This window comes from Schistocerca piceifrons, chromosome 7 (assembly GCF_021461385.2).
Source record: "Schistocerca piceifrons isolate TAMUIC-IGC-003096 chromosome 7, iqSchPice1.1, whole genome shotgun sequence".
NCBI lineage: Eukaryota > Metazoa > Arthropoda > Insecta > Orthoptera > Acrididae > Schistocerca > Schistocerca piceifrons.
Genome location: NC_060144.1, coordinates 550,468,187 through 550,493,398, shown reverse-complemented (window position 1 = coordinate 550,493,398; position 25,212 = coordinate 550,468,187). Strand labels below are relative to the sequence as shown.

General features: G+C 43.5%; 1 protein-coding gene across 1 annotated transcript in view; it reads right to left on the bottom strand.

Annotated features, from left to right (window-relative positions):
- Window positions 1-25,212, bottom strand: part of LOC124805061 (carbonic anhydrase-related protein 10-like) — a 392,918-nt gene that overhangs the window by 325,060 nt on the left and 42,646 nt on the right. The window contains exon 2 of the mRNA XM_047265485.1: window positions 3,500-3,523. Within this exon, the coding sequence (XP_047121441.1) occupies window positions 3,500-3,523 (24 nt within the window). The remainder of the gene's footprint in view (window positions 1-3,499; window positions 3,524-25,212) is intronic.

The following is a 25,212-nucleotide window of genomic DNA, read 5'->3' as shown; positions in this document are numbered from 1 at the left end:
TACATTTTGCTGTTGGAAAAGAATTAAAGAGGAAGCCGTCGGGTACAGTTACGCAGAGGGCATAATGTAATCATCCCTAACACTTGGTTTGAGAGTCATGAAAGAAGACTGTATCCGTGGAGGAGACCTAGGGACACGGGAAGATCGCAAATACAAAAAGATAACGGTATGACAGATTTCGAAACCAGATCTGACAATGCAAAACATTTCCAAGGATCGATGTTGGCACTGAGCGTAATTTATTGGCTATGGATTGCAGATCTGAATTGAAGAAACTGCTGAATAGTAGGAGATTAAAGACAGCACCTGTGTAAGATGAAAGAACTGAAGGTTATTGAATATTTCAAACGCAGCATAAGGCAACGAATGATTGAACCGAGAGTAACGAATAAATCAGCGGACGAATGGATAGCCTTGAGAGATAACATAGTGAATTCAGAAAAGGATCAAAAAGGAAAACTGACAGAGCCCGGTACATATCTTCGGCTAACTCATGAGATACTAAATCTAAATAACGGAAACGAAATATAAAAATGCAGCAAATGAGGAAGGCGTCTGAAAATGAGATTGATGGGAAGTGGAAACTGGCTGAGCACCAATGACTACACGAGAAATTCAGGGATGTAAGAGCATGAATAACTAAGAGAGAGACTGATGACCACTTTAGGTAAATTAAGGAGATATTTCGAGAAAAGAATCAGCATGAATATCAAGAGCATAGATCTGAAGAGAGATCAAAGCCAAGAAGCGAAAGCCGAAAGCTTGAAGGAATATGTAGAGTGTGTATACAAGAGTAACTAACATATAAACAATTTTACAGAAAGAGAAGAGGAAGTAGCTGAGGATGAGGTGAGAGATACAATACTGTGAAAATAATTTGACAATCATAGACCTAAGTATTTAGAAACAAGACCCTTGGAGCACCTGACATTCCTCCAGAATTACTGTGTATTTAGACCCTTAGAAGAGCCGGGCATAAATTAATAAGATTAGGTACGAAGATATATCAGAGAGGGAAAAACCTTAGACTTCAAAAAGAATATAATAATTTGATTTCTAAATAGAGAGGTGTTGAGAGTTGCGAAAAACCGAACCATAAGTCACGGTAGAAAAATAGCGACCGCTACGTTCGCAGGTTCGAATCCTGCCTCGGGCATGGGTGTATGTGATCTCCTTAGGTTCGTTAGGTTTAAGTAGTTCTACGTTATAGGGGACTGATGACCTCAGAAGTTAAGTCCCATGGTGCTCAGAGCCATTTTAACCATTTTTTTGAAAAATACCGACATGAGCTATTTACAGAAGAGAGGTGTATCACTTTGGGCTGTGAGCAAATATATAAACACATGAGGCTATATTGACTCCTCGACTTATCCTACGCCATAGATCGAAGAAATGTTAATCAAAAATTTATAGCATTTTTGGATTTAGACAAATCTTTTGACAGTGTTGACGGGACACTCCCTTCGTAATTTTGAAGGTATCAAGAATAAAGTAAAGGGAGCGAACTGTTATTTATAACTTGTTCAGGAACGAGACTACAGTTAAAATAGCTGATGGACATGATACGGAAGCTGTAGTTGACAAGGGAGTAAGAGAGGCTTGTGACCTATCCCCAAAGTTATTCACCCTGTACCTTGAGGAAGCCGTAATAGAAACTATGGAGAAATTTTGGAGAGGGCGTTAATGTTAAGGGAGAAGAAATAAAAACTTTGAAGTTTGCTGATGACATCATAAGTATGTCAGAAACGGCAAAAAATAAATAATCAGGAATGAGCAGTTGAATGGAATGGGTAGTGTTTTGAGAAGAGACAAGATGAACATCAACAAAAGTAAAAAGAGGGTAATGTCATACAGCCAAATTAAATAAGCTGTTAGTGAAAGGATTATATCAAGAATGAGGTACAATAAGTAGTATATATGCCGCCCGGAATGGCCGTGCGGTTCTAGGCGCTACAGTCTGGAGCCGAGCGGCCGCTACGGTCGCAGGTTCGAATCCTGCCTCGGGCATGGATGTGTGTGATGTCCTTAGGTTAGTTAGGTTTAATTAGTTCTAAGTTCTAGGCGACTGATGACCTCAGAAGTTAAGTCGCATAGTGCTCAGAGCCATTTGAACCATAAGTAGTATATAAATTTGGTTATACGGCTAGAAAAATAACTGATGACAACCGAATTTGAGAGGTTGTAATGTTCAGCCTGTCCGTAGCAAGGAAGGTATATCGGAAAAAAAGACAAATTTAAGTATAGGGACATATTTTCTGGAATTGTTTGGAGTGTAGCCTTTTACGTAAGCGAAACATGAACGATAATTATTATTATTAAATTATTATTAAAAAGGGCCTGTGAAAGAATATATCGGAAACGAATTTCATGTATTGCTGTCATGAGCATCTACTGAAAGAGGTAGGACAGTGAAACTACCACTAGGCGCTAAATGGCTGGACGTCCACGACTCTGTACAGAACGTGGGGCTCGGAGGCTTGGCTGCTCTGTAAAGTAGGACAGATGGTGATATGTATCATCTCTGCCTAAAGAGTGCTATGCTGGTGGACGCACACGCGTTTCGGAGCATATCGTTCATCGTCAATTGTTGAACACGGAGCTCCGCAGCGGACCGTCCCTACGTGTGCACATGTTGATTGAACGACATAGTCAGTTACGACTGCAGTGGCACGGGACCATCGGAATTCGGCCTTCGATCAATGGAAACGTTTGCTCTTCGGGTGAATGGCATTTTTGCTACACTGGGTCGATGGTTGGCTCCACAAACGCCGTCATTGAGGTGAGCAGCGGCGCGACATGCGCGGTTCACCACGACGCAGACGGGCGGGAGACATTCTCCTGCGCTTGCGTGGAACCTTCGGTAGTAAACGAACGCAGCTGCGAAACACCTGCATACCTTCATGCTTGAAGTCTTCCTCGTCGGCGATGTCACCTTTCAGTATATAATTGTCAGCGCCTCGGAACTAAAACAGTGCTACAGTGCTTTGAAGAGCATTAAAGTGAACTGATGTTGATGTCTCGGCGACAATATTCGCCCGATGTAAATCCTGTGGAACCCATCGGACGCCACACCGCGTACGCAAATCATCGGCCCGAATTACATGACACTTGCGTAGACGTCTAATGCACATGCCTCCACAGCTTACCAACAGACTGTCTGATTCCTGATTAGCAGAATCAGTGATGTATTTCGAACAAAAGACGCACAAACAAGCTATTAAGCAGGTGGTCATACGCACAAACAAGCTATTAATCAGGTGTTCATAATGTTTTGCTCATCAGTGAATATTCATTTGAAATAATCACGAAGTTCTTTCTATGGTACCGCTGTTGAAATTTTCGCACTTTATAATTTGAAACCAAGGGTATCTGTTAGATATACAAATGCAAAGCTCCTAGGATTTAAAGTATATGCACTGATATCTTCGGATGTTCGGTCTCAGATATTGATATTCTTCATAAAAATCCTGAGCAAGTTATAAAGTTTGTATGTGCTTACCTTCGTAGCCCCTCTGTGTTGACCCTGAAATCAGAAAGAATACGGTGTTATCAAGTAGCAGAATAACAGAGTACACGTACTTATTTTTAGAGGGAGTCCCACACCTCTAGTGTCTTAAGTATATCGGAAGTGGGAAAATCGATTAATAAGACTTTGAAATCGAAACTGAAGGTCGTGAATGAACAGTAAAGTGTAGAGTCTACATTTAACATGTAGATATACGCATTGATCCATCCACCGCTTTCAGAATGTACCCCATAGTATATAGGTAATCCACAAACTGGGGGCTATTTATCAAACTTTCTTTCTAGAAATAAAAATGTTTTTACAACTGTAGTGAATTTTACCATTGACAATTAATAACAGTTGCGAATGTCCCATCAAGAAAAAATTGTATCAAAAGTAAGATACTAAAATGGTTTGATGACGCATAATCTCTAGAAGAATGTAGAATTCGTTAGCACCTGTCTTAATTTACATTGGGAACCAATCGAAGTCGTAAAAAACTGTCAATAAAGCAGATAACTCAAGAATTTCTAGATAGAGGATACCGTTCTCAAAAATTAAAAGAACTATTGTAAAAAAGTGTTAATGGTGTCCAAGCACACGTAAGTGTGATTTTTCGGTTTTTTCCCTTATTATCGCCGAGTACCTTGACTGAAGACAGATTATGAGTGGCTGATTTAATTGGACTAGATACCCTACATTTTGTGTCTCATCTTAACTTACAGATCTGGTATGATGTAGGACATGTGTATTGCGAGGAGCTAAATAAAATGGTACGGGACGACTCACTGACTACGTTATTTACTAGAATTTCTGCCGGAAACGATGAAAAATGTGATCGAAGTGTAGATGCGGAAGGCATATGGACAGAACAGTGTGTCGCAACATCATGCATATAAAAGATATAACAGACTATCAGGATTTGCTGGCTCATGTGCATAAGCCTAAACTGTGTCTTTTAAATGAACCGCATATTGATTTCTAGAAGATCGAAGGACTTAGCTCCTAAGGATACACTTTTTTTTTTTTGTTCGCTTACCAGGAAACGAAGCTTGTTGATGGTTTCGAGTGATCACTTGCGAGTCTGATTAAGCACCGCAATGTTAAAACTATATCCTGCAGTCAGTGAGCAGTGGCTTAGGTCCCAGAAACGTTCCAAGTTTCATAAAATGTAACTAATCTGTAAAAAGACCACTGGAATTTGTGGAAGAATCTGTGTGTAGCGTGATCGAGTCAGATGATTTTCGAGATAATGAGAGCATACCGTGTTTTCATCAACGATTTAATATCACTTTATCAGCAAAACTGTCTCGGCTATTCCGGTATCTAACTGGGAATAGCCGCAATTGGTACATGTCGCTAAGCGATTAACCGCCACAATGACGGTTCTAGACTTCTTCATGACTTCCAATTTTCAACGATACGAATTCAACCTGACCATGCATGTTTTCAAGTACCATCCACCCACCATCCGTTCGATCCCCTCGGCGCTTTCTTATACAGCCTAGGAAAAATAAAACTGGCACGGGAAACAATTGCAACAAGACTGGCGCGGAATCGATCCTTGTTAATGAACCGCACGGCAAACGCTGGAGACAGCCACCGTTGCCACGACGCTCTGCGCTACTGAATTTTCTGGAGGTTTTGAAACAGCATTTCCTGTCTTAAGCTCATTCGCAAACACGTTTCCCGTGAAACTGCGCTTAATGTAACACAAGAAAATGAACAAGCGTTGTTGCACTCAACTGCTCACCGAACACGTCAGCTCCTCGCTCTCACTCTAAGTACACTACTGGCCATTACAATTGCTGCACCATGAAGAAAACGTGCTACAGACGCGACATTTAACCGACAGGAAGAAGATGCTGTGATATACAAATGATTAGCTTTTCAGATCATTCACACAAGGTTGGCGCCGGTTGCGACTCCTACAACGTGCTGACATGTGGAAAGTTTCCATACAATTTCTCATACACAAACAGCAGTTGAGCGACGTTGCCTGGTGAAACGTTGTTGTGATGCCACGTGTAAGAAGGAGAAATGCGTACCATCACGTTTCCATCTTTGATAAAGGTCGGATAGTAGCTTATCGCGATTGCGGTTTATCGTATCGCGACATTACTGCTCGCGTTGGTCGAGATCCAATGACTGTTAGCGGAATATGGAATCGGTGGGTTAAGGAGGGTGTAAAGGAACGCCGTGCTGGATCCCAACGGCCTCGTATCATTAGCAGTCGAGGTGACAGGCATCCGCATGGGTGCGACGGATCGTGCAGCCACGTCTCTATCCATGAATCAACAGATGGGGACGTTTGGAAGACAACAACCATCTGCACGAACAGTTCGGCGACGTTTGCAGCAGCATGGACTATCAGCTCGGGAACCATGGCTGTGGCTACCCTTGACGCTGCATCACAGACAGGAGCGCCTGCGATGGTGTACTCAATGACGAACCTGGGTGCACGAATGGAAAAACGTCATTTTTTCGGATGTATCCAGGTTCAGTTTACAGCATCATGATGGTCGCATTCGTGTTTGGCAACATCGCTGTAAACGCACATTGGAAGCGTGTATTCTTCATCGCCATACTGGCGTATCACCCGGCGTGATGGTATGGGGTGCCATTGGTTGCACGTCTTGGTCACCTCTTGTTCGCATTGATGTAACTTTGAACAGTGGCCGTACATTTCAGATGTGTTACGATCCGTGGCTCTACCCTTCATTCGATCTCTGCGAAACCCTAGATTTCAGCAGGATAACGCACGGCCGCATGTTGCAGGTCCTGTACGGGCCTATCTGGATACAGAAAACCTTCGACTGCTGCCCTGGTCAGCACATTCTCAAGATCTCTCACTTTGAAGCCGAGCTTGCGTTTAACGTAGATGAGGTTCACCAGCCAACCGTTCGTGTCTCCTTTCCACCTATGATTTCCGTCCCACGAAACGGTTAAGTATTTGCCGTTTCCCCCTCTTGGCGTGATTTCTAGCTGAATCTTGGTTCGCCGGTCAACTTCTTTACGATCAGTTGTAAATGGCGGTGGGTGTTTTGGCCACTGTCCACATCACTTTTAACGACCTATTAGAACCGTTTTGTCTACACTACCAGCCTCTAATCTGATGACTTAAGTTTTTATTCGTTTTACTTAAAAGTTACTTCTCTGTTCATCAGGCTATCATTATATGATTTTGTCTTGGGACGTGTACCCACTGCTTGCTTACAAAAGCAGCGTTATGAGCAGCATTAAAAGGCTACACCAAGAAGGAATGCAGATCATAAACGGGTATTCATTGGACAAATATATAATGCTAGAAATGACAAGTGATTACATTTTCACGCAGTTTGGGTGCATAGATCCTGAGCAATCAGTACCCAGAACAACCACCTCTGGCCGTAATAACGGCCTTGATACACGTGGGCGTAGAATCAAACAGAGCTTGGATGGCGTGTACCGATACAGATGCCCAAGCAGCTTCAACACGATACCACAATTCATCAAGAGTAGTGACTGAAGTATTGTGACGAGCCAGTAGCTCCGCCACCATTGGCCACACGTTTTCAATTGGTGAGAGATCTGAAGAATGTGCTGACCAGGGCAGCAGTCGAACATTTTCTGTATCCAGAAAGGCCCGTACAGGCCTTGCAACATGCGGTCGTGCATTATCCAGCTGAAAAGTACGGTTTCGCAGGGATCGAATGAAGGATAGAGCGACGGGTCGTAACACATCTGAAATGTAACGTCCACTCTTCAAAGTGCCGTCAGTGCGAACAAGAGGTGACCGAGGCGTGTAACCAATGGCACCCCATACCTTCACGCCGTGTGATACGCCAGTATGGCGATGACGAATACACGCTCCCAATCTGCATTCACCGCGATGTCGTCAAACACGGATGCGACCATCCCGATGCTGCAAACAGAACCTGGATTCATCCGAAAAAATGACGTTTTGCCATTCGTGCACCTAGGTTCGTCGTTGATTACACCATCGCAGGCGCTCCTGTCTGTGATTCAGCGTCAAGGGTAACCGCAGTCGTGGTCTTCGAGCTGATAGTCCATGCTGCTGCCAACGTCGTCGAACTGTTCGTGCAGATGGTTGTTGTCTTGCAAACGTCCCCATCTTTTGACTCAGTATTCGAGACGTGGCTGCACGATCCGTTATAGCCATGCGGATAAGATGCCTGTCATCTCGACTGCTAGTGATACGAGGCCGTTGGGTTCCAGCACCGCGTTCCGTATTACCCTCCTCAACCTATCGATTCCATATTCTGGTAGCAGTCATTGGATCTCGACCAACGCGAGCAGCAATGTCGCGATACGATTAACCGCAATCGCGACAGGCCACAATACGACCTTTATCAAAGTCGTAAACGTGATGGCGTGCATTTCTCCTCCCTACACGAGGCATCACAACAACGTTTTACCAGGCAACACCGGTCAACTGCTGTTTGTGTATGAGAAATGGGTTGGAAACTTTCCTCATGTCAGCACGTTGTAGGTGTCGCCACCGGCGCCAACATTGTGTGAATGCTCTGAAAAGCTGATCATTTGCATAACCCTGAATACTCTTCCTGTCGGTTATGGTCAGTAGTGTAGTTATAGCAGTTTGTAAACGTTACAATTGTTTTGAATAGTCCGGTATGTGGATATGCTTTGCCAGTAAATGAATTCCTTAGTTCATAACTATAGGCAGAAGCCGTGTTCGAAAGGCATTCCATACAGTTCTGCCTAGTGAGAAAAATACGGGCGCACGGAATCTGGAATCAACTGTGTGACCGGAAACAAGAGTTTCTAAAGAACAGAAGACATCATGGATTTCTGAATGGGGGGAGCAATAGTGACATATGCTGCCGATACTTAAATTATGGGTATATCGATTAAGCGATATTTAATGTTGAATAATGGAAGCGATATTTTTATTGTCTGTCTTTTCTTGATTCATAAGCACTGTAGTTCTCATCAGCAGATTGCTTTCCTATTGTAACTACTAGTAATATTTTCAATCTGACACTATGTCATACAATGAGCTTAATTTAATTTCATATTCAGTACTACAAATGAGCAGTTGGTTTGGACATGAATGTATCTGTACTGTGTGTTCATGAAAGCTTGTTAATTCTGTGTGTCATTTCTACCGCGGCAAATGACAGGTACAAGCTGCAAAATGCACACATTTCATGGCAGCACTGTATAAGAGTGATGGAAATGGTCACTCCCTGCTCCTTTCTACGTGGCAGACTGTGTGCTTCTCCTACTCCCTGACTGCCATGATCAAGTAAAGGTAGACACCCTGTAGAAGTAACGTGCAATTGACACAAAAATCACACACATTACTTCACTGGTATTTAGTAGAAAGTGGCCTCTATTGCTCGAAGTGTTTATGGTAAGTACAATATTTCACGCTCAGAACACGTATTAATAGTGTTTCAGTCCCAGGAAGCAGTGACTTCTCTCGATAGCAATCTCTCTACTGCTGACTCTTCATTTGTCAGGCTCGTCTGGCACGATCATTACTCCCAAGAAAGGCGCAACTCATTGTAGAATATGACAAGGTGCAGGCCATCTATTGATTGTACGGCGAAGCCATTCACGCAGTACCTTGAACATCCACCGAAGAATGACGCAAACTGACGCCCACCTACCAGCTACGTCTTCAGTTATTCATGTGCTCTGTATTGTTAGCTGCCGTCGCGACCTGACGTACAGTCCCTGCTGTCGAGACATCTTCACGGGTACCGGGCGCGGTTGGGCCACCCTCTCCCCAAGGGGAATGGCGGGTTCAGCGGCGTTCGCGGCGCACGAGGCGGATGGTCAATGTGGAGGCTGGCCGTGTGGCATCGCCCGCTCTGCCTGTGAGTGGACATGTGGCTGCTCCTTCAGCAAGGTCCGAGCAGGCACACGGGGGGAGGGGTTTATTAGTTACTGGGAGTTCCAACGTTAGGCGGATGATGGAGCCCCTAAGGGAAACAGCGGAAAGGTCGGGGAAGAAGGCCAGTGTTCACTCTGCTTGCCGAGGGGTCTCATCCGAGATATGGAGGAGGCCCTGCCGGCGGCGATAGAGAGCACTGGGTGCACCCGACTGCAAATTGTTGCTCATGTCGGCACCAATGACTCCTGCCGTCTGGGTTCAGAGGTCATCCTCAGTTCGTACAAGCGGTTGGCGGAATTGGTGAAGGCGGAAAGCCTCGCTCGCGGGGGGAATCAGAGCTAACTATTTGTAGTATCGTTCCCAGAATCGATCGCGGTCCTCTGGCTTGGAGCCGAGTGGAAGGCTTAAACCAGAGGCTCAGACGATTCTGCGACGATCTGGGGTGCAAATTTCTCGACCTCCGCTATCGGGTGGAGAAATGTAGGGTCCCTCTGAATAGGTCAGGCGTGCACTACACGCCGGAAGCGGCTACAAGGGTAGCGGAGTACGTGTGGAGTGCACATGGGTTTTTTTTAGATTAGAGAATTCCCTCCCTAGGCCCGACAAGACGCCTCCTGAGACGAGGCAAGGTAGAAGTAGGCAAAATGCAACAGGGAATAACAATATTAATGTGCTAATAGTAAACTGCAGGAGCGTCTATAGAAAGGTCCCAGAAATGCTCTCATTAATAAACGATCACAACGCCCATATAGTACTAGGGACAGAAAGTTGGCTGAAACCAGACGTAAACAGTAATGAAATCCTAAACTCAAGATTGGAATGTATACCGCAGAAACAGGCTGGACAGTGAAGGTGGAGGCGTGTTTATAGCGATAAGAAGTGCAATAGTATCGAAGGAAATTGACGGAGATCCGAAATGTGAAATGATTTGGGTGAAGGTCACGGTTAAAGCAGGCTCAGGCATGGTAATTGGATGTCTCTATAGGCCCCCTGGCTCAGCAGCTGTCGTGGCTGAGCACCTGAAGGATAATTTGGAAAATATTTCGAGTAGATTTCCCCACCATGTTATAGTTCTGGGTGGAGATTTTAATTTGCCGGATATAGACTGGGAGACTCAAACGTTCATAACGGGTGGCAGGGACAAAGAATCCAATGAAATTTTTTTAAGTGCTTTATCTGAAAACTACCTTGAGCAGTTAAACAGAGAACCGACTCGTGGCGATAACATATTAGACCTTCAGGTGACAAACAGACCCGAACTATTTGAAACAGTTAACGCAGAACAGGGAATCAGCGATCATAAAGCGGTTACTGCATCGATGGTTTCAGCCGTAAATAGAAATATTAAAAAAGGTAGGAAGATTTTTCTGTTTAGCAAAAGTGACAAAAAGCACATTACAGAGTACCTCACAACTCAACACAAAAGTTTTGTCTCAAGTACAGATAGTGTGAGGATCAGTGGACAAAGTTCAAAAGCATCGTACAATATGCGTTAGATGAGTATGTGCCAAGCGAGATAGTAAGGGATGGAAAAGAGCTACCGCGGTACAACAACCGAGTTAGAAAACTGCTGCGGAAGCAAAGGGAACTTCACAGCAAACATAAACATAGCCAAAGCCTTGCAGACAAACAAAAATTACGCGAAGCGAAATGTAGTGTGAGGTGGACGGCTATGCGAGAGGCGTTCAATGAATTCGAAAGTAAAGTTCTATGTACTGACTTGGCAGAAAATCCTAAGAACTTTTGGTCTTAAGTCAAAACAGTATGTGGATCAAAACAAAATGTCCAGACACTCTGTGACCAAAATGGTACTGAAACAGAGGATGACAAACTAAAGGCCGAAATACTAAATGTCTTTCTCCAAAGCTGTTTCACAGAGGAAGACTGCACTGTAGTTCCTTCTCTAGTTTGTCGTACAGATGACAAAATGGTAGATATCGGAATAAACGACAGAGGGATAGAGAAACAATTAAAATCGCTCAAAAGAGGAAAGGCCGCGGGACCTGATGGGATACCAGTTCGATTTTACACAGAATACGCGAAGGAACTTGCCCCCCTACTTGCAGCGGTGTACCGTAGGTCTCTAGAAGAGCGTAGCGTTCCAAAGGATTGGAAAAGGGCACAGGACATCCCCGTTTTCAAAAAGGGACGTCGAACAGATGTGCAGAACTATAGACCTATATCTCTAACGTCGATCAGTTGTAGAATTTTGGAGCACGTATTATGTTCGAGTATAATGACTTTTCCGGAGATTAGAAATCTACTCTGTAGGAATCAGCATGGGTTTCGATAAAGACGGTCGTGAAAAACCCAGCTCGCACTATTCGTCCACGAGACTCAGAGGGCCATAGACACGGGTTCACAAGTAGATGCCGTGTTTCTTGACTTCTGCAAGGCGTTCGATACAGTTCCCCACAGTAGTTTAATGAACAAAGTAAGAGCATATGGACTATCAGACCAATTGTGTGATCGGATTTAAGAGTTCCTAGATAACAGAACGCAGCATGTCATTCTCAATGGAGAGAAGTCTTCCGAAGTAAGAGTGATTTCAGGTGTGCCGCAGGGGAGTGTCATAGGACCGTTGCTATTCACAATATACATAAATGACCCTGTGGATGACAGCGGAAGTTCACTGAGACTTTTTGCAGATGATGCTGTGGTGTATCGAGAGGTTGTAACAATGAAAAATTGTACTGAAATGCAGGAGGATCTGCAGCGAATTCACGCATGGTGCAGGGAATGGCAATTGAATCTCAATGTAGACAAGTGTAATGTGCTGCGAATACATAGAAAGATAGATCCCATATTATTTAGCTACAAAATAGCAGGTCAGCAACTGGAAGCAGTTATTTCCATAAATTATCTGGGAGTACGCATTAGGAGTGATTTAAAATGGAATGATCATATAAAGTTGATCGTCGGTAAAGCAGATGCCAGACTGAGATTCATTGGAAGAATCCTAAGGAAATGCAATCCGAAAACAAAGGAAGTAGGTTACAGTACACTTGTTCGCCCACTGCTTGAATACTGCTCAGCAGTGTGGGATCCGTACCAGATAGGGTTAATAGAAGAGATAGGGAAGATCCAACGAAGAGCAGCGCTCTTCGTTACAGGAGCATTTAGTAATCGCGAAAGCGTTACGGAGATGATATATAAACTCCAGTGGAAGACTCTGCAGGAGAGACGCTCAGTAGTTCGGTACGGGCTTTTGTTAAAGTTTCGAGAACCTACCTTCACCGAAGAGTCAAGCAGTATATTGCTCCCTCCTACGTACATCTCGCGATGAGACCATGAGGATAAAATCAGAGAGATTAGAGCCCAAACAGAAGCATACCGACAATCCTTCTTTCCACTAACAATACGAGACTGGAATAGAAGGGAGAACCGATAGAGGTGCTCAGGGTACCCTCCGCCACACACCGTCAGGTGGCTTGCGGAGTATGGATGTAGATGTAGATGTACGTAGGTGAACTGGACACAGTGTCAGTTCATAGTGGGACACGGTCCTGACACAGTTAGATGTGTATCTGTGATTGTGTGCCAAAAGAGTTAATGTTTTAATAACAGTGTTTGGTTCGATTTCAAGTTGATTTGAGTTTCCAAACCAATTACATCTGCAGGGGATGTATTAAAAAAAGAATTCTGGTAAAGTCTACTGGTGATGATTATTGGTTTTCTTAATTAATTTATTTGCAAGTAAGTGATTCTACAGTACATCGTGTGTCTTGTATTGATCAGTGTTGGACATAATATAGTTTCTGCCAGTTTTTAAACGTCTGTTAATCGTTTCTCTGACTTTGACAAAATTTAAATTTCTTAATCGATGTATTGAAATATCGATAATTTTCGTGTCGATGCTCTTTCAGTCTGGGATCTGTACCAAATAGGATTGACAGAGGGAACAGAGGTGGACCAAAGAAAAGCAGCATGTTTCGTTACAGGTTAATTTAGTTAGCACTAAAGCGTCACGATTAAACATCATACTCTAATGCGTTTACTTACAAAATACTGAGAGCGTAAGTTTCTAGAAGAGTCAACAAATATATTTCTTCCTGCTACGTATGTATTGCAGAAAGACTATGAAGATAAAATTAGAGATTCGAGTCAACACTGAGGTTTACCAACAACCGTTGTTCCCGCGAACCATACGTGAGAGGAACACGAAAAGGAGAAAGAGTCACTGGTAAGGTGACTTGCCTAGTATAGATGTACTATACATAAAACTGCAACCAGTCGGTTTTTTGAATAGTTACGTATTAGTCCACGAACCGGTTTTTGAACCTCTTGAGGTTCATCTTCAGATGGTTTTCTGGAAGTTACATCACTATTTCTAGCTTACTGTTAAGTGCTGGCTGTGTGACAAGAAGATGGAACACGCTGTAATGTATCGTCATTACTATCTTTTATCTGTAGATATGGATCCAAAACCTGTTCAAATGTGTGTGACTTCCTAAGGGACCAAACAGCTAAGGTCATCGGACCCTAGACTTACACCCTACTTAAACTAACTTATGCTAAACTCAACACACACACCCATGCAAAATATAGTTTTGTACTTAGTGCGACGGTATGAGCGGCTTTTTTCCGTTAGTGTCCATCTGTCTGCTTCCATTTTGATGGTCCGTTGATACATGAAATGGTTTAAATGGCTCTGAGCACTATGGGACTTAACATCTGAGATCATCAGTCCCCTAGAACTCAGAACTACTTAAACCTAACTAACCTAAGGACATCACACACATCCATGCCCGAAGCAGGATTCGAACCTCCGACCGTAGCGGTCGCGCGGTTCCAGACTGAGGCACCTGAAACCGATCGGCCACTCCAGCCGGCCAGTTCATACATCGCTTCACACACTTTTACACAATCCGTATTCATTTACACTGTGACAGCGAAACTTTGCCACCATCCAGCATGTGTTGTACAACTGTTGCCTGTGACAAAGATCATGAGAAGAAGATACGGCATAGGCCTACTTTGCTCAGAGACGTAATTTGTTCTTGTTTAGATGTATTAAAGTCGACATTAAGACCACAGAAATACTGATATCACTTCCAGAAGACCATCTCAAGATGAAACTGATAAGGTTCGAAACCCGGTTCACGGAAAAATCAATAACTATTCAAAAAAGCGACTGGTTACATTTTTATGTATTTACATTCATTAACAGTCACGGATTCTAAAATATCCGTAACGGATAAGCTAAATATATGTAGATACAGACATCAACGCAAAAAGGGTCGGGTATGTACACGATGTGGGCGTCTAAAAAAAATGGCTCCGAGCACTATGCGACTTAACATCTGAGGTCAACAGTCCCCTAGAACTTAGAACTACTTAAACCTAACTAACCTAAGGACATCACACACATCCATGCCCGAGGCAGGATTCGAACCTGCGACCTAGCAGGCGCACGGTTCCGGACTGCGCGCCTAGAACCGCGAGACCACCGCGGCCGGCTGGGCGTCTTGTATCTGTCCCAATCTGTCTTGGCTTACAAGTCCGAACAAGGTATGTAGCTATGTAGCACTTGTAAATGAAGCTTTCATTTGATGGCTCTGTCCCTGCATTTTCTCTGCGTTTCCTTGCTCGACTTACACTACGCCATGAAGATTTATGCAAGCTACCTGGACTGAAAAATGTTTCTTGGGTTCAGTTCTGAATGAGGTAACGAATGTAGAAACTAATATTGTTGTTAAACATGTGAGGTACGTGCACGAAAGGTATCTTTGATCACTTGTAAGAAATAGGTAAAGCAACAGACGCACATGAAATTATCATAGTTCTTCCATGTGTCTGATTTTCCGCTCGGGGAGGTCCACGTAGTTCTGCGAAGAATAGCGTTCGATAGCTGCATTTGTCCTCGTTTCGGAATGGAGTGCTTTATATGTGCTCTTTCGCGACTTAATGGCGTGTTCTTTTCCGTGATTTCTGGTTGCGTTCTTCGAAGGTATTGGAAGCTATTCACTTCTTACTAAAAGCCAATTATTTCTCTTCTTCCAGCAGCTTACCAGGATGTAATGCAGCTTCCAGGAATACAGGAAGAAGGGGGCATAAGCTTGCACTTTAAAACCTCCAAGTGAATGAATGTGAATGTCAATGGAAACGCAATTCAGCGCGTTCCCAGAATAACGAATAAGAAAGCGTATGTTCCACTTCTAGGAATGCTACGGACATTTGATTTCGTATTGTATTTCACTGCCAGGGTACGTGGTAAAATCGAATGTAATGACACTACTTGAGATGCAGTGATATTCTTGAACTGAAAGTACGTCGTAACAATTTACAGAATTTATGCTATGTAATTATTGCCTCAAACTATGGCCAACACTCTCCTCATAATTTTCCAGGTGTTATTGCAGACATTTTGAGCATCGACAGTATGTACTTCCGAAAAAGTATTATAAAAAATCCTGTCAGGAAACCTCAGAATGCTTTATCATACAATATTTTGTTACCAAGTTTGCTTGGATCCAAGTTACATCGGGTTGGAACATTTTTACTAAGAGTATCCAGCTTGCGCCAACACTGACTCGCGTACTTCAGTTTTAAGAGAATTTCAACATTTGTTTGATTTATCAGGTCCCTTAAAATGAGTCGTACAACACATAGATCCAGCTTATAATCTGTCGGACGTCAACGAGCGTGGTACTAGAGTGTGAAATTATAAATATTTTGTATTCATTTATTACACATACTGAAACATAAAGCTGAATACACTAAGAGAACGCATACGGTTTTGTTTGAACACATTTTGAGAAGTTGATCGCAGCAGTCTCAAATATCTTTCCAGCATCTACGTCATCCAGCATAATGACGACGTCCCTCGTGAAGAGACAAATCAGCCTTGATTTTCCCACTGAAATGTTTCACATTAGTAGACAAGTTCTGTGCTGCTTGTGAGGTCTAATCTGACTTCCTTGACTGTGATAACGTAAACTGGCGCCGTACATCTTTTACCACCCTGAATGTGTGCCGCCAATTTTACTGTTACTGCGAAACATTAAATACAAGTATATCTCATATATGCCACGTGCAAGTAATTATTCAAATTTATGAGAAAAAGACGTTTACCAATACGTGTTTGCTTGTCATAGCAATACGTGTTCAACAACTCTGGCTTGATAAGGACAATCTACCGTACGTTGTAAGACAGATTTGGCTTTGTGGCACTGCCACAGCGAGAGTACTATTTATTTAAATTAATAAAATACCTTTCAAATTAATTAATGTCCAGAACTTTTTCAAATCGTAGTTATCCAGTCAGTATTTCTGATGCTCACCCAAATGCCTGCTCTAAACAAGCTATTGAGCAGGCCTCAACTAAGGCTATTACCTCAAGCAAATGGATGAATTTCATAAACATAAGTATATTACAAATAATAAATTAGATGTAAGTCTTCATAATTATTTAGAAATTTGAGCCCACCGAAACAAACGTATGTTTCCTAGTGTTATGAAATGAAGATATACGAACTGGAGTGACTTCATGCTACGTATTACTACCTAGTGAATAATGAACTCGTTTCAAACATATTGAGGAACGAAATCTCGCTGCTACTCACGTACAAACCACAGATCTTTCCCTGTCTTCTCTGGTTAATACCCTGTTATTGAACAACGGAAAAAGGGGCATAAGAGCGAAGCACTGCACACTGGAAAAATATTTCTAAATACGATTATTTACTTGTTATATCGTTCCACTATTTATTCCCTCTTATTGACTTTTGACGCGCTGCAGTTACCATAACACGTCGCATTACAGGCATTGTTACAGTTTTTCACCAGTTATGCAGACATGTTACGTTCAAATGTTAGTAAACAACAATTGTGTGTGGTGATACATTAGTGAGTTGGCTTATAATTATGGGCGGCAACCGTCGTTTTTGTGTGTGCCAGTGCTGCTTGTTTGCTTTTTCGGTGCTCATTTTCTAGTATGGTACTGTATTCTTATCGTCGAGTGTGCGTGAGTATTTCGTCATGCGATTATTAACAATGACCCTGATTTTTAATTATTGACAAAATACTAGTGAATGCAACAGATAATGTGACACACACAAAAGGAACGCACGGTGTAATGGTGGCGGTAACCGCTAGCATCAGGCAGGACTACGCTCATATTCACACTGGGGTTTTACTCTTTTATAATTATGAATTTGACCTTGATTAAAATCATTTGGGATAGAAGAGGTAATTGTCTGAAATTCCGACACTGATTTTACGTGACTGAAATTTTATTATGAATTCAGATTGCATAATTGGACATACTCTTGAATCATTGGTCTACACTACACTGTTATTGGTACTGATACGTACTGAACTTTCGAATTGGTCTAGTACCATTAACTTATTAAATGTCACACTATAGGGAGGCCGAAGGGAATTAACTATCACACACTAGGGCACATCATTTCCATGCATCGACATGCTAAGTACACAGCGAGGCACTACGCAAAGTGCCACTAATATATAAATTAAATCAAAAAGTGATAGTACGGAACTGGGAAGACCACACACAGATGCCTTATCACACGATATTCGAATGCGCTAGTGAGTCGAACCAAAGTGAGGATTTCGGTCAGTTAATAGTAATATTAATATTAATCTTAACTGATCACATGAGCTCTGACGGGAACGGTTGAAGCCATATTCTATGGATGGAAACTTTTAACAAAATCGGCCAAGCAGCTGCAAGGGACGGCGGCTGGAGGTCGTTATCACACCGAGATTATGGTAAATAACACAGGATTACATACGAAACATAACAAATAAAGGGAGTGCGGATATGATAAGCAGGAATATGGCTCTTTCAAACATCATAGCCACTGTAAGTATTTGTATGAAGTGTAGCAATGTATGAAAGTGAAACATGGACGATAAATAGTTTAGACAAGAAGAGAATAGAAGCTTTAGAAATGTGGTGCTACGGAACAATGTTGAAGATTAGATAGGTAGACCATGTAACTAATGAGGAGGTATTGAATAGAATTTGGGGAAAGAGGAATTTGTGGCACAACTTGGCTAGAAGAATGGATCGGTTGGTAGGACACATTCTGAGGCATCAAGGGATCACCAATTTAGTATTGGAGGGAAACGTGAAGGATAAAAATCGGAGACTGAGAGGTGAATACACTAAGCAGATTCAGAAAGAAGGATGTAGATTGCAGTAGTTACTCAGAGATGAAGAGGCTTGCATAGGACAGAGTATCATGCAGAGCTGTATCAAATCAGTCTCTGGACTGAAGATCACAACAACAGCAAGAGCCACTGTACCTTAATATTCACAAGATCACCTCAGAATTACGTAGACTTTCAATAAACGTCACTGCAGGAGTTATGAGGCATTGTACTATTACCTTGACGTTAGTACAATGAAAACATAGGGAAAGTATGATTAACGGCACCAGAACATACCTCCCTTTATGAAGGACAAATATGGCTGCTAGGGGCTGACGCACACGTGGTGCGAATATAAGACACAAAGAAAATCACCAGAATGCGCAATATTATTTTTCAAAAATAACGCGATCCGAGTTCTAATACTATTAGCAAGCATTTACTGTTCTTTCGCAGCGCGGGATTAGCCGAGCGGTCTCGGGCGCTGCAGTCATGGACTGTTGGCTGGTCGCGGCAGAGGTTCGAGTCCTCTCTCGGGCATGGGTGTGTGTGTTTGCCCTTAGGATAATTTAGGTTAAGTAATGTGTAAGCTTAGGGACTGATGACCTTAGCAGTTAAGTCCCATAATATCTCACACACATTTGAACAACTGTTCTTTCATAGTCATAAGTCTTCGTTTCTAGCACCGAGGGTGGCACATTGAAATGGCGGGAACATGAGCCAGTGTCTATGTCAGAAAGTAAACTACCCCAAAAATTAATTTTGCCCCACAAAGCCATATAGGGGAATTAATATTTCTATTTTTTAACTAAATGAGAGAAGCTGTGGCCACTACAGTTGTACCATAGCGTAAGGAGCTGATGGTTCACGCAAGAACAAAACCGTTACAGCTAACACTCACTAAGTTCTCTATTCCGTCAAAATTATCACGATTACGACATCACTACATACTTCGGTAGCCACCCCAAACTTAAGTAATAGATTGTGAACTGTATCTGTGTTGAAAAACTGCATTTTAGTACATGTTACATATTCCAGACGGAGCTCCTCGACAGTGCGTCCTCTCCTCGGCTACCGGTCCACAAGTCACGCTACCGACAGGCCACCATAGCCGTTGTTCGAAATGCCAAGTTGCTACTGGCTGAAGGCCAACCTCCGCCCTCTACACTCCACAGAAACGATGTTTCTGAAGTATCAAGCAATTCTTGTGTTTAGTTTCACCTGTTCTATTTCGAGAAGCCTACTGCATCTATTGACCATCTTAGAAATAGACGTCCACCTTTCCAAAGCCATCACATTCTCATAACATGCCCTCATACATACTGGAAAGACACAGACAGGACGAGCATGTGTGACACATAGCGAAAATTATTGAAACAAAACACTTAGTTCCTTTCTACACATCCACCACTCGGGTTTTTGACATAACAAGGGAGGAAAGACTCGTGTCTCACCGTATTGTATTGTAGCAATCAGCTGGTAACTCAACTGGGATTTATTCAACTGAGGCATCATTTGCGTTCCAGGAGCGTACTCACAGTACCGCTTCAGATAAACCTATGTCAATAAAATTAAATGGACCACGCTGTATTATATATGTTCACGTACCTCAGCAATGAACTGAGAGGCGACCTGATGAACATATGTACATTTAGCACCGAGTTCGGAATCTCCATTCACATCTAATCTTCTCGCAGCGCTACAGTCTGGAACCGCGCGACCGCTACGGTCGCAGGTTCGAATCCTGCCTCGGGCATGGATGTGTGTGATGTCCTTAGGTTAGTTAGGTTTAAGTAGTTCTAAGTTCTAGGGGACTGATGACCTCAGAAGTTAAGTCCCATAGTGCTCAGAGCTATTTGAACCATTTTTTTTTTCTCGCAGCGCTCTGCTTCATTGCCAGTTCGCCCTAATTTGCATTCTGCCATGGTCTCCATCCCCTTAGATTTCCATGATAAAATTCCTAGACTTATCCTTCGTAGCAGTACAGGTGCTGCTCTTAATCTATACGGATAGTATCACTTAATGAAGGTAGCATGCTAAATAAATCATAAATATCGTAATCCCCACGGAATTCACAGCCGTCGAACCAATGACAATACAAATTACGGTGTGGCCTTGCGAAACAATCAGACCCGCCTGCCTCTACAACACCCAGGGAACAACATACGTGTAAGGTTCCTAGTTTAGGAGGTTGAGCGTCGTGACAGAGCTTAATGAAGGCACAGTACGCTTGGTAACACTGTAGACAACAACAAATGATAAGGACTGATCGAATTGCTGACAACGGATCCGATTGTGCGTCTCCCAGCGGATCAACCAACGTTCATTGTCACCAAGAATAATTCACTCCCGACTATATGCTGCCAAGCAACGGCCTACGTGATAAAATGCCGCAACCCCATATTCAGAATAGGAGCAGCAGCAGCCTGTATACCCTCCACCATCCCATCATCCTCTCCCTATACCTATGCCCTGAGATGCACAACACGTAAATACGCGGATGTAAACTTAAATCGATGCGATGAAACAATACGTACAGAGCCTGCAGTCTCATCGCGGTAACCGAATATGAAGATTTAAAAGTAGTCACTGAAAAACTAGGAACTACAATAAGACGATCGGTGACGAGATTAACCTCCAAATAAGGGTAGACGAGTAGAAGCCGATAATCTCATGCACCGCGCTAACCCATATTAGGGGTAAGGGGCTACCATGCACAGAAGTAGAGCACAGTAACAACCAAAACCTGAAAGTTAAAGAGAAAGGGCAGAATTTACGAATAAAATGCGTAACTCCTCCAGTGGAAGAATAAATTGGATTGGATTGTTTGGGGGAAGAGACCAAACAGCGAGGTCATCGGTCTCATCGGATTAGGGAAGGACAGGGAAGGAAGTCGGCCGTGCCCTTTCAAAGGAACCATCCCGGTATTTACCTGGAGCGATTTAGGGAAATCACGGAAAACCTAAATCAGGATGGCCGGACGCGGGATTGAACCGTCGTCCTCCCGAATGCGAGTCCAGTGTGCTAACCACTGCGCCACCTCGCTCGGTATGAAGAATAAATGCCAAAAACTCTACAAAGAAGACTAAAGTTCTGGCGCTCCCTCAAAACCTCTCCATGGCAAAAAATGCGACAAACGAAGCAGTTATCCTGACGAATGAACCACAGAAGTCAAAGAAAAAGACGATGTATTCGAACGAGTGCTGCAAGAGGTGTATGTAGATACAGATGTAGATTCCTAGAAGACTGAATATTTATGAACGTCTTCAGAAATCATGTACAGGCAGAGTTAGCTGCATCCATAGCTATCCCAGCAGCCGAAATCGAGGACGAAACCTCACTAAAGAGGCCGACAACAGAATGCGAAATCACATACGCTTATGCGAGGCACCCTCCCACTCACTCATTCTGTTACAGTCACCTGTATTTAACTACTGCCTGATGACCGAGACTGTCCCGCCTGCCCGCGAAAGAAGCAAAACAATCGTATTCCCAAAACTAGCAAACCACTAACTGACTCAGACAGCAGCGACCCACTATTGAAGCTAATCATTGATGGCCCAAAAGGCATCAATACAGGACGCTGCTCAGTTGCCGTGTTCCTGGACAAACGAGGGCACAATGACTTACTCCAGTTGCTAAGGTTCGGCGTACCCATCAATCTGAGGCACACTGCACAAAAACTAATAACAGATCGAATGTACAGGGTGCAAGCCACTGGGAGAAAACATAGAAACGCTTCACCCCTTTGACAAACATCACCGAAGGTGCTGTTAGGCCATCTCCCCCTCCACTCTCCCTTTTCTCCTGTACTCCGAAGTTTCACAAGCCTCAATAGACAGTAAACTGTGTGCGTATACAGATGACACGGCGTATTGCTACACAGCACTGATAGTGCAAAGCGCACATATAAAAGTGCAGAAATACCTACGAAATCTTGGAGATTGGATGTTGAAATGTCGAATTCGTCCAACCCTCCCTAAAACTAGAAAAATCCTATTTCTTCTAAAAACCCAAAGGCATCAATAGTAGGAAACAGAAGTACATCCAAATCTCTGGGATACCTCACTCAGGATACAAAACGTCCGAAAGTACCTTCTGTTGTGCCCAGATAAATATATATGGACTGGCGCACATACCTACTACATATTCTCAAAAAATACATGCTTCGGTAAAAATTAATAAAGCAACCGCCGTGCCGCTTCCACGGCTGCTCCACTTGGACAGAAATACACACGTACAAAACATTCATACACCCGATTTTTGAGTATGCTAATGCGTCTGGCAGGAATACCAAAACCATACACTAAAAGAATTTACGTGAAGGAACGGCGTTTGTTGCTCAGCATCACAAAAATACATCTCGTGACCCGAAGTGATGATATATACATGCACTAACCAGGATAGAACCCATTGAAATCAGAAACTAATGACAACTTATGGATGCCACATTCTAGAGTACGGAGGGGATACGGAAGACATCGCCACAGCACCACTACCATTACAAAGAGGCCCAAAATATAAACACTGTTAGCCGGCCAAAACAGCAACATATATGAAGATGGGCAGGTGCACTACGAATGTAGTGTGTGGACATTAAGTTGGGAATGTGGGTCTCACGGGGAGCGTGCAAGGGATAAATCCCTGCAGTTGCGCTATCCTCTGTGTCCTCGGTGGCCTAAATGGATAGAGCGTCTGCCATGTAAGCAGCAGATCCTGGGTTCGAGTCCCGGTCGGGGCACACATCTTCAACTGTCCCCTTTCATGTATATCAACGAGCGTCGACAGCTTAGGGTCTTGATTTAATTATCATTTCAAAACAGCAGCACTACGGCACACACATACACAACCACTCACACATAACGAAACTCCACCAACACACCTACACAGCAGTCAAAGCAAGAGTGTATGAGCGACCAGACCACAAGAGAAAGCTAAGCATAACCAGGTGTAAACATAGTATCCTACAGAAAAAGCACAAGATCCATGAAAACTGTTGCATCATCTGTGTAGTACGCAGATACAGGCTCGAAGAAATGCTGTTCTTAAATATTGTTAGTCCGCAGCTCGTGGTCTAGTGCCTAGCGTTGCTGCCTCTGGATCCCGGGATCCCGGGTTTGATATCCAGCCAGGCTGAGGATTTTCTCTGGTACCGCACACCGCGGAATTTGAATCCCTGCCAGACGTCATGGACGTCGAAGACCCGTAGAGGTCTCTGCACCATCGCGCCGTAAGCTGTGGCGGCGCGCGCCTCCTGGTCCGCATGTATAGTAAGGGCGCCGCAGTGGAACACGTGGTTCCAGCGGCCAATAGCTGCGCCCCCGATAGAGCATTTAAGCGCCTGCCTCTCACTCAGCCAAAAATCGCCAGTTTTTTTTAAATAATCGCCTGTTTTTTTATTATATATTATCTTCACCTTTTTAAAACAAAGTCTGTAGGCTGATGAGCGGCATACTAAGCTGCTGCCAGCCCATCCCCTTCGGGGGGAATAGAAACTCAATAAAGAAAAAAAAATCTCAGCCAGATTGGCAGGTCCCCGGACTCGCACACGTTACGTGAACATTCACGCGCCGGAGATCATCGCCATCGGTTTTGTGTGTGTGCCGTCGTGTTTGTGCTTCAGTGTTTTCGCCGCCCACGCTCCAGCGTTCACGTGTGTCATCTCAATCATCAGTGTTCGTGTACAGTGTTGTTTTTCTACGCCTGTGAACGGCTTCGTGCTTTTTAATTACTTTGGCCACCGTTATGTTACGTTATTCTGTGTCTTCATTGTTTCTCTTTGTCCTGCCTGTGGCTGAAGAGCGGCGTAATGTTGCCGCTGCCAGTCCATCTTTTGTATAAGGTGTAAAATCCCAATAAAGAAAAAAAAACTCAGCCAGCGAGTCTAATTTGCGTACGTCTGTGGACACACCGCCTCGCGTTAGACAGCTTACTTACTTCCTTGTTCTCTGTACGAGTGGACGTGGTTGTTATGTTTCGTTGTGACTCCGTTGTTTCGATCATGTTGTTGTTCGTTCTGTCCTTCGTTGGTAGTGTCCGTCCTCTCCCGTTGTGTTGTTGTTCGTGGGCTGCTCCGTGGGTCCCGCCGCGCTTTCCGTCACTTCAACCCCGCGACCGTTCCGGTAGCAAATACAACATTTTCTCTGCCCGGGGACTGAGTGTTTGTGTTGTCCTCATCATTTCATCATCATTTCTATCGGTTGTGACAGTGGTTGGAATGGACTGTGTAAAAAAAGGAAGAAGAAAAATTGGACTGTTTAGAAATTGGGACTTTGTACGGGCGCTGATCGCGTAGTTGAGCGCCCCACAAACCAAACATCACGAAATGTTGTTGATCCCAATCTTCACCACACCCTCTGAACTACATACTTCATAAGCCTTCCAGTAATTGCGTATCAAATATATTTCCGTTGGAAGGCTTTGTTTGTCTGTACTCGTAAATCTGTCACTGTTCTACGTTCGTGTGCCTATGTGTGTGTCTACAGCTGTACGCCACCGCTCCAACATTCATTGACGCATTCTTCCCGTGATGGAAACGGACGCCTCGGTTTCGGGTACAATAGAGATGGCACATCCGGAAGTACGTCGTGCACTCCACGACAAGGTTACTCTGACTGCGGCCTATAAAGCAGATACCACAGCAGGCGCCTTGCAAAAATTACATGAAAGTGTCGCAAATAATATAGCAGAAATTTGTGAGAATCGAATGAAACAACAAATTTACTGT